Source organism: Coregonus clupeaformis, unplaced genomic scaffold (genome assembly GCF_020615455.1).
Source record: "Coregonus clupeaformis isolate EN_2021a unplaced genomic scaffold, ASM2061545v1 scaf1169, whole genome shotgun sequence".
NCBI lineage: Eukaryota > Metazoa > Chordata > Actinopteri > Salmoniformes > Salmonidae > Coregonus > Coregonus clupeaformis.
The window spans coordinates 153,510-168,147 of NW_025534623.1; the positions used below are offsets into that span (position 1 = coordinate 153,510).

At 41.6% G+C, this 14,638-nt stretch overlaps 1 protein-coding gene across 2 annotated transcripts; it reads left to right on the plus strand.

Moving 5' to 3' along the window:
- Positions 1-3,397: 3,397 nt before the first annotated feature.
- dpys (dihydropyrimidinase) lies at positions 3,398-14,385 on the plus strand. 2 transcript variants are annotated; one of them, XM_045217662.1, is made up of 5 exons: positions 3,398-4,004; positions 9,453-9,611; positions 10,343-10,522; positions 13,698-13,887; positions 14,077-14,385. In XM_045217662.1, exons 1-5 carry the CDS (start codon positions 3,753-3,755, stop codon positions 14,247-14,249), a joined length of 954 nt encoding a protein of 317 aa, XP_045073597.1. In that variant the 5' UTR covers positions 3,398-3,752; the 3' UTR covers positions 14,250-14,385. The 2 variants fall into 2 exon arrangements, with proteins under 2 accessions (XP_045073597.1, XP_045073598.1); XM_045217663.1 differs by having other exon boundaries at positions 13,698-13,862; positions 14,077-14,202.
- Positions 14,386-14,638: the final 253 nt, after the last annotated feature.

Genomic DNA, 14,638 nt, shown 5'->3' on the forward strand with positions numbered 1-14,638 from the left:
GTCTCTTCAATGTCTGTTCAATCTGAAGAGAACACTGCCATCTGGGCAACAATTAGTGGAAATGCAATCTACCAGTCTGGGTCTATGCATGTCTGTGTTTCCTTAACACTTCTGAATCCTTATGGGACAAATAACATTTAACAATAGATTAATCAGATTGAGCATGCACATATGGGGTCCGCTTAGCTTTCCCTTTAATGTGCATTCCTTCAAAATAAGTTTTTTGTAGACACCTGTAAGCATAAAAAAAAGTATAGAAGTATAAAAGATAATGCAGTACTAGGAAGAGGCAGGATGTACCGCTACTAGAGACACACAGAGGTAATGAAGGGGATCAATAGGATTAGGAAAAGCATTTTCTGTTTTGCCAGAAATATTGACATTGAAATGGGAATAGTTTAACATAACTGTTATACCAGTAAATAATAAGTAAGTATTACAGAGATTGGAAAAATTAGGACATTCTGAGCTAGAACCAAAAAACAATCAAGTCACTTTGAATGACAATGGCCATTTTGGCACTTTTTAATTCATATAACCCCACGTTCGGTTTAGCGTTCCCTGGATATATATATATTTTTTACAGTTAGACCTGACCTGTGTAGTTAGTTCAGGGAACAACAACAATGCTCAACGGCAGCTTTCTAAATCCACCCTGAATCGGAACTTTCTTAATGCAGCATCGAGAGTTTCTGTTTTAGTTAGAAGATGCCACTGCTTCCTCATTGGTTTGTCTCCTACTGATTAGGGCTCTCATCTTATGTAAATCCTCTTAAGTCACATGTTATTGTTTATTGCAGTACTGTGAAGGTTAGGTGTTTCCTAAGCCCTGTGCGCTGTCTTATCTCCCCACCACATGCATCTTTGTCTCTCCAATGTCTCTGTTTTTTTAATTCTCTTTTTAATACACTAATGGATGAAAAAAGTTGTGGGAACTGAACTGATGTGATGTTCTTGTTGACAACCAATCCACTGCACTGAAATGCTCATCTCTCCCAGTGGCTAACAACAAAAACAGTTCAGGAGACAAAGAGATGTGATGTGTTGAGTGCTCCAGGAATATCACAATGTTATCTGAAAGTCTGTGGTTTAGTTTGCGAATGAATCCTCAGAAATACACTTTGGTCAGCTTCTAGTGGCCAGAGAATGGGGCGTAGAGAAAATGTTGCAGTTTTAAAGCAAGTTTTCTGTAATTCTAAACATTTTGCCATGGGGTGGAGAGAAATCTTTTCAGTTTTAAAGCACATTTTCTGAAATTCTACACCTTTTGCCATGACTCATGCCATGTTAATATGATATCTGATTGACTAACAAAATCAATAGGGTCGTCCTGAAGGTCAGGGTCCCTTCGTGCCTGGTCGGTAATTCGGCCATGATTTAGATAGCTGCTGGGTAGACTAACTTAACAATCTAAAAAGATTTAGCTGACATGGGCTAATTGAGTGACAGTCAGTGACTGACATATAGTGGGGAAAAAAAGTATTTAGTCAGCCACCAATTGTGCAAGTTCTCCCACTTAAAAAGATGAGAGAGGCCTGTAATTTTCATCATAGGTACACGTCAACTATGACAGACAAATTGAGAGAAAAAAATTCCAGAAAATCACATTGTAGGATTTTTAATGAATTTATTTGCAAATTATGGTGGAAAATAAGTATTTGGTCACCTACAAACAAGCAAGATTTCTGGCTCTCACAGACCTGTAACTTCTTCTTTAAGAGGCTCCTCTGTCCTCCACTCGTTACCTGTATTAATGGCACCTGTTTGAACTTGTTATCAGTATAAAAGACACCTGTCCACAACCTCAAACAGTTACACTCCAAACTCCACTATGGCCAAGACCAAAGAGCTGTCAAAGGACACCAGAAACAAAATTGTAGACCTGCACCAGGCTGGGAAGACTGAATCTGCAATAGGTAAGCAGCTTGGTTTGAAGAAATCAACTGTGGGAGCAATTATTAGGAAATGGAAGACATACAAGACCACTGATAATCTCCCTCGATCTGGGGCTCCACGCAAGATCTCACCCCGTGGGGTCAAAATGATCACAAGAACGGTGAGCAAAAATCCCAGAACCACACGGGGGGACCTAGTGAATGACCTGCAGAGAGCTGGGACCAAAGCAACAAAGCCTACCATCAGTAACACACTACGCCGCCAGGGACTCAAATCCTGCAGTGCCAGACGTGTCCCCCTGCTTAAGCCAGTACATGTCCAGGCCCGTCTGAAGTTCGCTAGAGTGCATTTGGATGATCCAGAAGAGGATTGGGAGAATGTCATATGGTCAGATGAAACCAAAATATAACTTTTTGACAAAAAACTCAACTCGTCGTGTTTGGAGGACAAAGAATGCTGAGTTGCATCCAAAGAACACCATACCTACTGTGAAGCATGGGGGTGGAAACATCATGCTTTGGGGCTGTTTTTCTGCAAAGGGACCAGGACGACTGATCCGTGTAAAGGAAAGAATGAATGGGGCCATGTATCGTGAGATTTTGAGTGAAAACCTCCTTCCATCAGCAAGGGCATTGAAGATGAAACGTGGCTGGGTCTTTCAGCATGACAATGATCCCAAACACACCGCCCGGGCAACGAAGGAGTGGCTTCGTAAGAAGCATTTCAAGGTCCTGGAGTGGCCTAGCCAGTCTCCAGATCTCAACCCCATAGAAAATCTTTGGAGGGAGTTGAAAGTCCGTGTTGCCCAGCGACAGCCCCAAAACATCACTGCTCTAGAGGAGATCTGCATGGAGGAATGGGCCAAAATACCAGCAACAGTGTGTGAAAACCTTGTGAAGACTTACAGAAAATGTTTGACCTGTGTCATTGCCAACAAAGGGTATACAACAAAGTATTGAGAAACTTTTGTTATTGACCAAATACTTATTTTCCACCATAATTTGCAAATAAATTCATTAAAAATCCTACAATGTGATTTTCTGGATTTTTTTTCCTCATTTTGTCTGTCATAGTTGACGTGTACCTATGATGAAAATTACAGGCCTCTCTCATCTTTTTAAGTGGGAGAACTTGCACAATTGGTGGCTGACTAAATACTTTTTTTCCCCACTGTAACAAGAGTAAAACTGCTGATGCACAACCAAATTTCGAAATTCCACCTTGTGTATTCTACTATTCTAACTCTCAACAGTAAGTAGAGACCCCGACTGAGTTCCTAGCATCTGGGGCACGTGCCCTTTGTGCCCGGTCGGGGCCCCCTAGCGGCTGGGGGCCCTAGGCGACCGCCTATGTCGCTTAAGCCCAGGGCCGGCTCTGGCTGTAACCTTTGACTAACCTCATGTTCTGGGAATGTTGGAAAGCAAGAAGTCAGCAATCCATCAATCATTGGCCTATTTGTGGGAAGGGCCGAAAGCCCACCATAAAATGGGTGGTCCCTGGAGCTTCATGGAGACAAACACACTTTAGGTCTACTGCACGTTCATTTCTTCCTCACTTTCTACCAGACAATTTTTACTTGCACATGCTTGCCATCTGTGATCTGGATAAATTGAGTGAAAACAATTTTTTTATGGAAGTAATGTCCTAGGGGACCGAGAACCTGCAAGTCTGGTCAAGTTTGCTAAATATTGCGAAATCTAGGCTACTTCCTGGGAATGTATTTTTGTCTCTCTCTCTTGTTGTGAAAGGTGTGTCTACTTGTGAAATATTTGTTCGTTGTATGTCCCATCTCAGCAAAACATTTTCTAACTGACATTATAGGCCTATGCCCAGAGCTTCTAAAAGAGAAAGAAAAAATGTTAAACCAAAGCAGGATTCTTATAAAAGGAGGGAAAATTGTGAACGAGGAATGCTCCATTATCAGTGATGTCTACATTGAAGACGGACAAATTAAAGAAGTCGGATTAAACCTCCAAATCCCGGTCGGAGTTACCGTTATAGATGCCACTGATAAACTGGTGATACCGGGTGGTATCGATACCCATACCCACATGGAGTTGGCGTTTATGGGCACCAAAGCAGTAGATGATTTCCATATTGGAACTAAGGTAAGAATAATTTTGTGTTGCTTGATTTCACTGCATTAGGAATATTCTCTAGTAAATCAGAACAAAAATAATTACAGTGCCTTCAGAAAGTATTCATAACCCTTGACTTATTCCACATTTTGTTGGGGAATTCAAAAAGGATTAAATAGATGTCTTTCTCTCCCATCTACACACAATAACCCATAATGACAAAGTGAATAGATGTTTTTAGAAATGTTCACAAATTACATAAGTATTCACACCCCTGAGTCAATACTTCGCTGAATAACCTTTGGCAGAAATTACAGCTGTGTGTCTTTCTGTGTAAGTCTCTAAAAGCTTTCCACACATGAATTGTGCAACATTTGCTCATTATTCTTTTCAAAATTCTTCAAGCTCTGTCAAATTGGTTGTTAATCATTGCTAGACAACAATTTTCAGGTCTTGCCATAGATATTCAAGGAGATTTAAGTCAAAACTGTAACTCGAACCACTCAGGAATATTCATTGACTTCTTGGTAAGCAACTCCACTGTAGAGTTGGCCTTGTGTTTTAGGTTATTGTCCTGCTGAAAGGTGAATTAATCTACCAGTGTTTGGTGGAAAGCAGACTGAACCAGATTTTCCTCTAGGATTTTGCCTGTGCTTAGCTCCATTCTGTTTATTTTTTATCCTGAAAAACTCGCCAGTCCTTAATGAGTACAAGCATACCCATAACATGATGCAGCCACCACTATGCTTGAAAATATGGAGAGTGGTACTAAGTAATGTGTTGTATTGGATTTGCTCCCAAACATAACACTTTGTATTCAGGACAAAAAGTGAATTGCTTTGCCAAATGTTTAGCAGTCAATTAGGTTAGTATTGTGGAGTAACTACAATGTTGTTGATCCATCCTCAGTATTTTTCTATCACAACCATTAAACTCTGTAACTGTTTTAAAGTCACCATTTGCCTCGTGGTGAAATCCCTCGAGCAGTTTCCTTCCTTTCCGGCAACTGAGTTAGGAAGGACGCTTGTATTTTTGTAGTGACTGGGTGTAGTTATACACCATTCAAAGTGTAATTAATAACTTCACCATGCTCAAAGGGATATTCAATGTCTGCATTTTTTTTACCCATCTACCAATAGGTACCCTTCTTTGCAAGGCATTGAAAAACCTCCCTGGTCTTTGTGGTTGAATCTGTGTTTGAAATTCACTGCTCGACTGAGGGACCTTACAGATAATGAATTGTATGTTTCTGGGTACAGAGATGAGGTAGTCATTCAAAAATCCTGTTAAATACTAGTATTGCACACAGAGTGAGTCCATGCAACTTATTAAGCACATTTTTACTCCTGAACGTATTTAGGCTTGGCATAACAAAAGGGGTTGAATACTTATTGACTCAAGACATTTCAGCTTTTCATTTTTAATTAATATGTAAACATTTCAAAAAACATAATTCCACTTTTACATTATGGGGTATTGTGTGTAGGCCAGTGACAAAACATCTAAATGTAATCCATTTAAAATTCAGGCTGTAACACAACATTTGGGTGTGAATATTTTCTGAAGGCACTGTAGTTGTCTGTCTTTTCTGTATTAGAGGTAGGCTACATAAAACCCCATTTAATGAAGTTTAAAACATACATACTGTACCTTTACATAATTAAAAACATATAATCAGTAGGCTATTAAACAAAAAAAGCATTATAATGTGCAGTAGATGGCCGATGCTGCAGAAATGCAAGTAAACTTGTTGTTTACATTTTTCAGTGCTGAAAGTACAGTGTAGCCTACCACTTCCCTGTAAAGTGCACTCCTCCATAACGTTTCAAATCAAATCAAATCAAATCAAATTTTATTGGTCACATGCGCCGAATACAACAGGTGCAGACATTACAGTGAAATGCTTACTTACAGCCCTTAACCAACAGTGCATTTATTTTAAACAAAAAAGTAAGAATAAAACAACAACAAAAAAGTGTTGAGAAAAAAAGAGCAGAAGTAAAATAAAGTGACAGTAGGGAGGCTATATATACAGTAAAATAAAGTGACAGTAGGGAGGCTATATATACAGGGGGGTACCGTTGCATAGTCAATGTGCGGGGGCACCGGCTAGTTGAGGTAGTTGAGGTAATATGTACATGTGGGTAGAGTTAAAGTGACTATGCATAAATACTTAACAGAGTAGCAGCAGCGTAAAAGGATGGGGTGGGGGGCAGTGCAAATAGTCCGGGTAGCCATGATTAGCTGTTCAGGAGTCTTATGGCTTGGGGGTAGAAGCTGTTGAGAAGTCTTTTGGACCTAGACTTGGCACTCCGGTACCGCTTGCCGTGCGGTAGCAGAGAGAACAGTCTATGACTAGGGTGGCTGGAGTCTTTGACAATTTTGAGGGCCTTCCTCTGACACCGCCTTTGTGCCCGACCGGGCACAAAGGGCACGTGCCCCAGATGCTAGGAACTCAGTCGGGGTCTCTACTTACTGTTGAGAGTTAGAATAGTAGAATACACAAGGTGGAATTTCGAAATTTGGTTGTGCATCAGCAGTTTTACTCTTGTTACAGTGGGGAAAAAAGTATTTAGTCAGCCTCTTCATTGAGAGGTGTGATCAACCACCCCCCATCATCAACATCATCATTACACTGCAGTGTATTTTTATACTGAAAAAGTATAAAAAGAGCATTAGTGAGGCATCAGTCGGGCACTGATGTTGGGCGATTAGACCTGGCTCGCAGTCGGTGTTCCAATTCATCCCAAAGGTGTTAGATGGGTTGAGGTCAGGGCTCTGTGCAGGCCAGTCAAGTTCTTCCACACCGATCTCGACAAACCATTTCTGTATGGACCTCGCTTTGTGCACGGGGGCATTGTCATGTTGAAACAGGAAATGGCCTTCCCCAAACAGTTGCCACAAGTTGGAAGCACGGAATAGTCTAGAATGTAATTCATTGTATGCTGTAGTGTTAAGATTTCCCTTCACTGGAACTAAGGGGCCTAGCTCGAACCAGCCCCAGACCATTATTCCTCCTTTACAGTTGGCACTATGCATTGGGGCAGGTAGTGTTCTCCTGGCATCCGCCAAACCCAGATTCGTACGTCGGACTGCCAGATGGTGAAGCGTGATTCATCACTCCATAGAACACGTTTCCACTGGTCCAGAGTCCAATGGCGGCGAGCTTTACACCACTCCAGCTGACGCTTGGCATTGCACATGGTGATCTTAGGCTTGTGTGCGGCTGCTCGGGCACGGAAACCCATTTCATGACGAACAGTTATTGTGCTGACGTTGCTTCGAGAGGCAGTTTGGAACTCGGTAGTGAGTGTTGCAACCGAGGACAGACGATTTTTACGTGCTACACGCTTCAGCACTCGCGGTCCTGTTCTGTGAGCTTGTGTGGCGTTGTTGCTCCTAGACCTTTCCACTTCACAATAACAGCACTTACAGTTGCCAGGGGCAGCTCTAGCAGGGCAGGAATTTGACGAACTGACTTGTTGGAAAGGTGGCATCCAATGACGGTGCCATGTTGAAAGTCTGAGCTCTTCAGTAAGGCCATTCTACTGCCAAAGTTTGTCTATGGAGATTGCATGGCTGTGTGCTCGATTGTATACACCTGTCAGCAACGGGTGTGGCTGAAATAGCCTAATCTACTAATTTGAAGGAGTGTCCACATATTTTTGTATATATAGTGTACTTTGAAGAGGTAGTGATTGGGTCTAAATAGGTGTTTAGCGTTTGGTAGTCTAAATTCAGTGTACTTGCCTTTAACTGCCATTTCCCGAAAGTCAGACTCTTCCCACATGCCAACTCAGAAGCATCTGCATTCACCAAATGTTGTGTGGTTATCCTTATATATATATATATATATATATATATATATTCTCCAGACTTGCCCAGAGTGAATTGTTGATATGTTGGCATATTTTTTTTATTGTAGATAACCTTTTCTTTGGAAAAATGCACCAAACATCCATTTTATGTACATGTCTTTAGTATTTTACAGATAGAAAGATGAAAAAAGTATTTATCCACAATATGTTCTGGACAAGTCCGGTTCTGAAGTGTCTTAACAAAATGAAACCAAAATATTTAGGCTTACTTCATCCAGTGTCCAGAAAAATAGAGTTGTGCGATATGCACATATTTAATGAGATATCACCTTATTTGCATATTTTAATAACATATTTCAGACAAAAAAATTTAAACAAAAAAAGTTTTGATTTCCGTGTCTACATTCAACTGGTACAAATGTATAATTATATGATTAAGGGCCTTAAATCAATGTGCCCTAGTTAATATGCATTACAATTATTGACTGTTAACACAACAACTGAGCATTTTCCTTCTCAAAGCAACTGTTCAGAGTATTCAGAGGTTGTTGATTGTGCTCTTCACAAGTCCTTAGTGTCAGCCTTAGCTATGGAAACACAACTTTCCCCCAAAATAACACTACGTCTTACACCCCAAAAAAGATTGGGACCCAGGCCAGATGGGGAAATGCCATTATGTCATGCTCAAATTATCTCAAAGTAACTTTAAACCAAGTAATTGAACTCCCTTGCAGAGATGATTTGGGCATGGAATGAAAATTATGCGAACTAAGGGACATTGACTTACATCTAATATTAGTGGTTGGTACAGTGGCTATTTTTAACAAAACCAAAGCATGGATTGCATTCTCTCCTTGTACATAATCTGTCTACACTCTAACCCCAAACGGTATCTGTAGTAAACCCTAACCCTGCTCTCTGTAGCCAGGCTGTCCTTACAGAAGGAACCAGACCACCATGATCCTGGAATAAACCCTCACTTCTTATCATCAACACCCCTATCTAAACCCGAACCCTTGGTGTGCCCAGGCCGCCGCTCTACACCCTAACCCTGTTCTATGTTTGTACAGGCTGCCCTGGCAGGACCATGGCCTGGGACTAAACAATAAACTTAAACCCTGTTCTGTGTATCTCTATCCATGGAACCTAAACCCTGTTCCGTGTATGTCTATCCATGAAACCTAAATCCTGTTCCGTGTATCTCTATCCATGGAACCTAAACCCTGTTCCGTGTATGTCTATCCATGGAACCTAAACCCTGTTCCGTGTATGTCTATCCATGGAACCTAAACCCTGTTCCGTGTATCTCTATCCATGGAACCTAAATCCTGTTCCGTGTATCTCTATCCATGGAACCTAAACCCTGTTCCGTGTATGTCTATCCATGGAACCTAAACCCTATTCCGTACATCTCTATCCACGCTGTCCTGGAAAGTGGCAGGAGGCACTATCATGATCCTGGACTACACCGTAAACATTACCCCCTCCTATCCACCCCTCTCTAAACCCTAACCTATATACAACATACCCTAACCCTGCTCTCTGTACCCAGGCTGCCCTGGCAGGAGGGACCACCCTCCTGGATATACCCCATTCCACCACCCCTAAACCCTAAATCCTAACCCCTTTTCTAACCCCTAACCCTGCTCTCTGCACTTAGGCTGCCTTGGCAGGAGGGACCACCATGATCCTAGACTTTGTGATCCCCCAGAGAGGCACGTCCCTGCTGGAGGCCTATGATAGGTGGAGGGACACGGCTGACGCCAAGGTCTGCTGTGACTACTCCCTCCATGTGGCCGTCACATGGTGGAGCGACAAGGTAGTGCCACATCAGGGCCATCATGCCCGTTTTATCTATAATCTATTTTCTAACCTGAAAATAAAAATATCAAATTTGGCCATCAGAACCCCAAAAAATGTTATGCATCAGACTCATGCTCGTGTGACGAGGTAGCCTTCCCAGCACCCTGTATTTCTATCCCAAGTAAGAGACTGGGGTTCCCATCAGTTACATTTGTACAGATCGTTACAAAATAAGGAAATATTTCTGTCCCAGACTGAAATGTTTCATTTATTTGTCTTGATCTGTGAATGTTTTGTGAGATTGGGCAGGACTTAAAACGTTGTTTATTCTGGCCTGACGCCATCAAATCTATAGGGATTTTATAAAATAGCAGACTTGTTTTGAAAATGAGGGACACTGTTACTGTAGATTCAATCCAGTCAGCAGTAGATCAGCGTTATAGCGTGCTTGACATTTAAAGGTAATTTCCACTTGAGACAAAAAATGTGTTTATGGTGAATGCTGTCTCCACCAAAGCGGGAATATTGCCTTTAAAAGGTGCATCTCCAACAAAGAACTGAATCCCGGCCTTAATCTCAGCAATATCTACTTATTTTAAAAAATACCATGTGGTAATAGACTCCATGGAGACCTGGGATGGACAGTATGTCAATACATGGTTTTTACAGAGATGTTAACAGTCTTATCTCTCAGCATTGCAAAGAAAAGCACCAAAACTAATTTGCTTTTTGCTAAAACCCTTCTAGGTCAAGAAGGAAATGGAGACTTTGGCCAAAGAGAAAGGTGTCAACTCCTTCAAGATGTTCATGGCATACAAGGATGTGTTCATGCTTCAAGACCATGAGCTGTATGCTGCGTTTTCCCAATGCAAAGAGATTGGAGCTATAGCCCAGGTGCACGCAGAGAATGGAGACCTTATTGCAGAGGTATTCCCAAACATTCCTGACCACAACACAGCCAATATGGCTCAAACCAGGGGTTCGTTCAGTTCGCTTCAATGTTTGCAACGTTGTGTGACGGTTTGTATTGAACGACACATTTTCACCAAATGGTACGCACCATTCTTCAACAGCCTTTGAGGTAAGTTTGCTCCGTTTGGTGGGTGTGGTGAGGTGTGCCCTGATCAATTTAAGTGTGACCATTTGAAATCGTAAAAATCATGCAGCAAACCATATGGTAACTGCCGTCTGGGCCACCATAATCACAAAATGTTTCAACTGGTCGTTCAGTACATTACTGCTTTCATTGAATTTAACATTGCACACTGTTCTGTCGTACTGAACGCTCCCCGGAAAAAAACATGGAACCTTGTGGGTAACAATGTACCCATACAATATCCCATGAACCAGGACTGAACAAAGGTTAATTTATCAACTGTTGGTGAGAAAATACAAATTACCTATTTTGACAGACTAAGGAAATACATTATATTGAGAAAGGTTCAGTCAGGAGTTCCTATTGACTGTCTGCTCAGTGTGTAAGTATTCCAGAGGTCATTGGTTTAGGTTAATGTTTAATCCTGATGTAACCTAATAGAAGACTAAACAAGAAACAAGCCATGCAAAACTAACCCTATCCAAGCCATGCAAAACTAACCCTATCCAAGCCATGCAAAACTAACCCTATCCAAGCCATGCAAAACTATCCCTATCCAAGCCATGCAAAACTAACCCTATCCAAGCCATGCAAAACTATCCATATCCAAGCCATGCAAAACTATCCCTATCCAAGCCATGCAAAACTAACCCTATCCAAGCCATGCAAAACTATCCCTATCCAAGCCATGCAAAACTAACCCTATCCAAGCCATGCAAAACTATCCATATCCAAGCCATGCAAAACTAACCCTATCCAAGCCATGCAAAACTAACCCTATCCAAGCCATGCAAAACTAACCCTATCCAAGCCATGCAAAACTAACCCTATCCAAGCCATGCAAAACTAACCCTATCCAAGCCATGCAAAACTAACCCTATCCAAGCCATGCAAAACTATCCCTATCCAAGCCATGCAAAACTATCCCTATCCAAGCCATGCAAAACTATCCCTATCCAAGCCATGCAAAACTAACCCTATCCAAGCCATGCAAAACTAACCCTATTCAAGCCTTGCAAAACTAACCCTATCCAAGCCATGCAAAACTAACCCTATCCAAGCCATGCAAAACTAACCCTATCCAAGCCATGCAAAACTAACCCTATCCAAGCCATGCAAAACTAACCCTATCCAAGCCATGCAAAACTAACCCTATCCAAGCCATGGAAAACTAACCCTATCCAAGCCATGCAAAACTAACCCTATCCAAGCCATGCAAAACTAACCCTATCCAAGCCATGCAAAACTAACCCTATCCAAGCCATGCAAAACTAACCCTATCCAAGCCATGCAAAACTAACCCTATCCAAGCCATGCAAAACTATGTGCAAAGGGAGGAAAACTCTGACCTGCACCTGCTGAAATGTTTGTGCTTACTGTACATCCCTGTTGCAGTAAATAAAAACTTTCAAGGCTGCTGTTATTTTTGAACCACATGTTTGTGTTATGTTGGAGTTTAAAATACCTTTACAGGGTCTGCAGAAAAGTCTAGATGATGAAGTTCTACTCTTGGTGATGTAAGATTTGACAGTTGGTTATTAAATACTTTTTCTAAGGTACTGGTTAGAAATGTTCCCTCTGGGATTAATAAAGTACCTATATTTCCATCTATCTATGCAGCACAGTATGTCCTTGAACTAGTTAACATTGAAGACACTGCCATGTTTTCAATCCTCACCTCAGTGGATAGCTATTGCTATCTAGTTGTGCTGTCTTTGAGACTCTTTACCCATGTTGGTAAATAAGGAGTCCACACATTGATTCTATTGCAGCCCAACATAACTATGGAATGTCAAATCAAATAATGTATGACAATAACATATCACACGTGAGGATGTTATTATTATACATGCTAGTATTACAAAACCCACTGCAAACAGACACACAGTCTTCTTCATCTTTGTCGGTCCTATTCTCTCCTTTCATCTCATGTACCTTATCGTGTGTCATCAAGGTGCTTCCTAGAACACAGCCAACATACTCTTATCATCGGCAGTCATTTGGTCATGTGATATAGGACATAAGAATACCATTTATGTGTCATGGCCTACATAACAGCACATGAACAGTAGCTTATTTCATTCTACTATATGAGGTACGGGAACCAAACCAAACTTGTTTTGCAGTGTCATGTTTTGCAATCTCATGACACTGGAGTTACAGTTCATAGCTTTTATGTTTATCATTTTATAATTGATCATTTTACTCCTCTGTCATTCACTATAGCATTCATTCTTTCTCACATTTGAAAATTAAGTAATGTTGCTGTGAAGGTTTCTATGTTGCCGCAATGTGGAAGCAAAGAGATTCTATGCATAATAAATTATTTACTAAGGGGGAAACTATTTGACTTCTCTTATTTAATTTATTCCTTGTCAATGTCTTAAGGGGCAAGGTTCATTACAGTAACTGTCCTCTGTTTAAGCTGAACAGGTGGGTCGGTGTTAACCTGAAAAGATACTAAAATCAGTGTTCACTCAATCCAATATCAGTTACACAAAAAGTCCAAGGATCAACACCTAGTTCTGTTGGATTCAGGTTGGAATGTTCTAGCTCTAGATTGTCAACTTTCTTTTCCAAGTTGAGGTCTGTAGAATAACCACTAGAGGACAGCAGATGCCCAATCTGTAGTCTGTTTTTGGTGACAGAAACTATTCAGGAGATACATACATTTATTGGCAGCATGTTTAGAGTGAGTTTACAACTCCTTGATGAATATTTTATGTAAACGATTAGCAACTAAACTTCCATAGAGTAGTATTTGTAATACACCCGTTGTCTGTTGTCAAAAAGCATGTAACATGTCAGCTTCCTCCCTCAACGCTACCTGAGGAAAACCTATTTGCGTCATGGTGTAATATTCTATGCTAATCTGCTCCTACTTGTATAACCTTTTGTAACTATTTCTGTGAATATTTCACAAAAGTTTATCTGTGTCACACAGGCAGTTTTTTTTATCTGCCATTTAGGGGGCATTTTTTAAACTGACCTTCTCTCACTTGGCAGGGGGCTAAGAAGATGCTGTCCCTGGGCATCACAGGTCCGGAGGGTCATGAGTTGTGTCGTCCTGAGGAGGTGGAGGCTGAGGCCACTCAGAGAGCCATCACCATCGCCCACGCTGTCAACTGCCCGCTCTATGTGGTCCATGTCATGAGCAAGTCTGCCGCTAAGGTAGTGTCCAACGCACGCAGAGATGGTGAGGGGGCCTGACACTGCCTGCTGGGAGGAACTGTGGGTGGGAAAGAATGACAGAGAGAGAGAAAGTGAGAGAGAATGAGAGAGAGACATACAGAGACAGAGAGAGAGAGAGAGAGAGGCTAAACATGACATGGATGGTGATCTGTGTTATGTATGCATGGTTGTAGAGATGTTTGTGCCCCAACAGGCCGTGTGGTGTTTGGTGAGCCCATAGCAGCAGGACTGGGTACAGATGGCACCCACTACTGGCACAAAGACTGGGCCCACGCTGCCAAGTTCGTCATGGGCCCACCTCTGAGGCCCGACCCCAGCACCCCGGGATACCTCATGGACCTACTGGCAAAGTATGTGGAGCCTTAGCCAATATCAACCTGATCTCACTGTTCCTCTTCTGCCCTTTCACTGAGTAAAGCACATTAGGTTACACCTTCCGTGCATCCACTGTCACATAAGTGCTCCATAACACTGTCATAACAATGACATAACAGATGTTATAAGCAGTCATGACTAGTGCTATCAGCATATGACCCCAACAGTCATGACTGTTTATAACATACATCACATAATATATGTCAAAGTGGAGTGTATGTAACACAGTGTTACCGACCACCCAGGAACACAGGAACTGGGAAGGTGAACAACAATGCCAAACACAGTGGAATCTTTGAAAAAGAAAGGAATTGAAGTGTAACTGCATATTGTCGGTGCAATAGAAATGAATGACAGGCAGTAAAGATGGCTGCCTTACC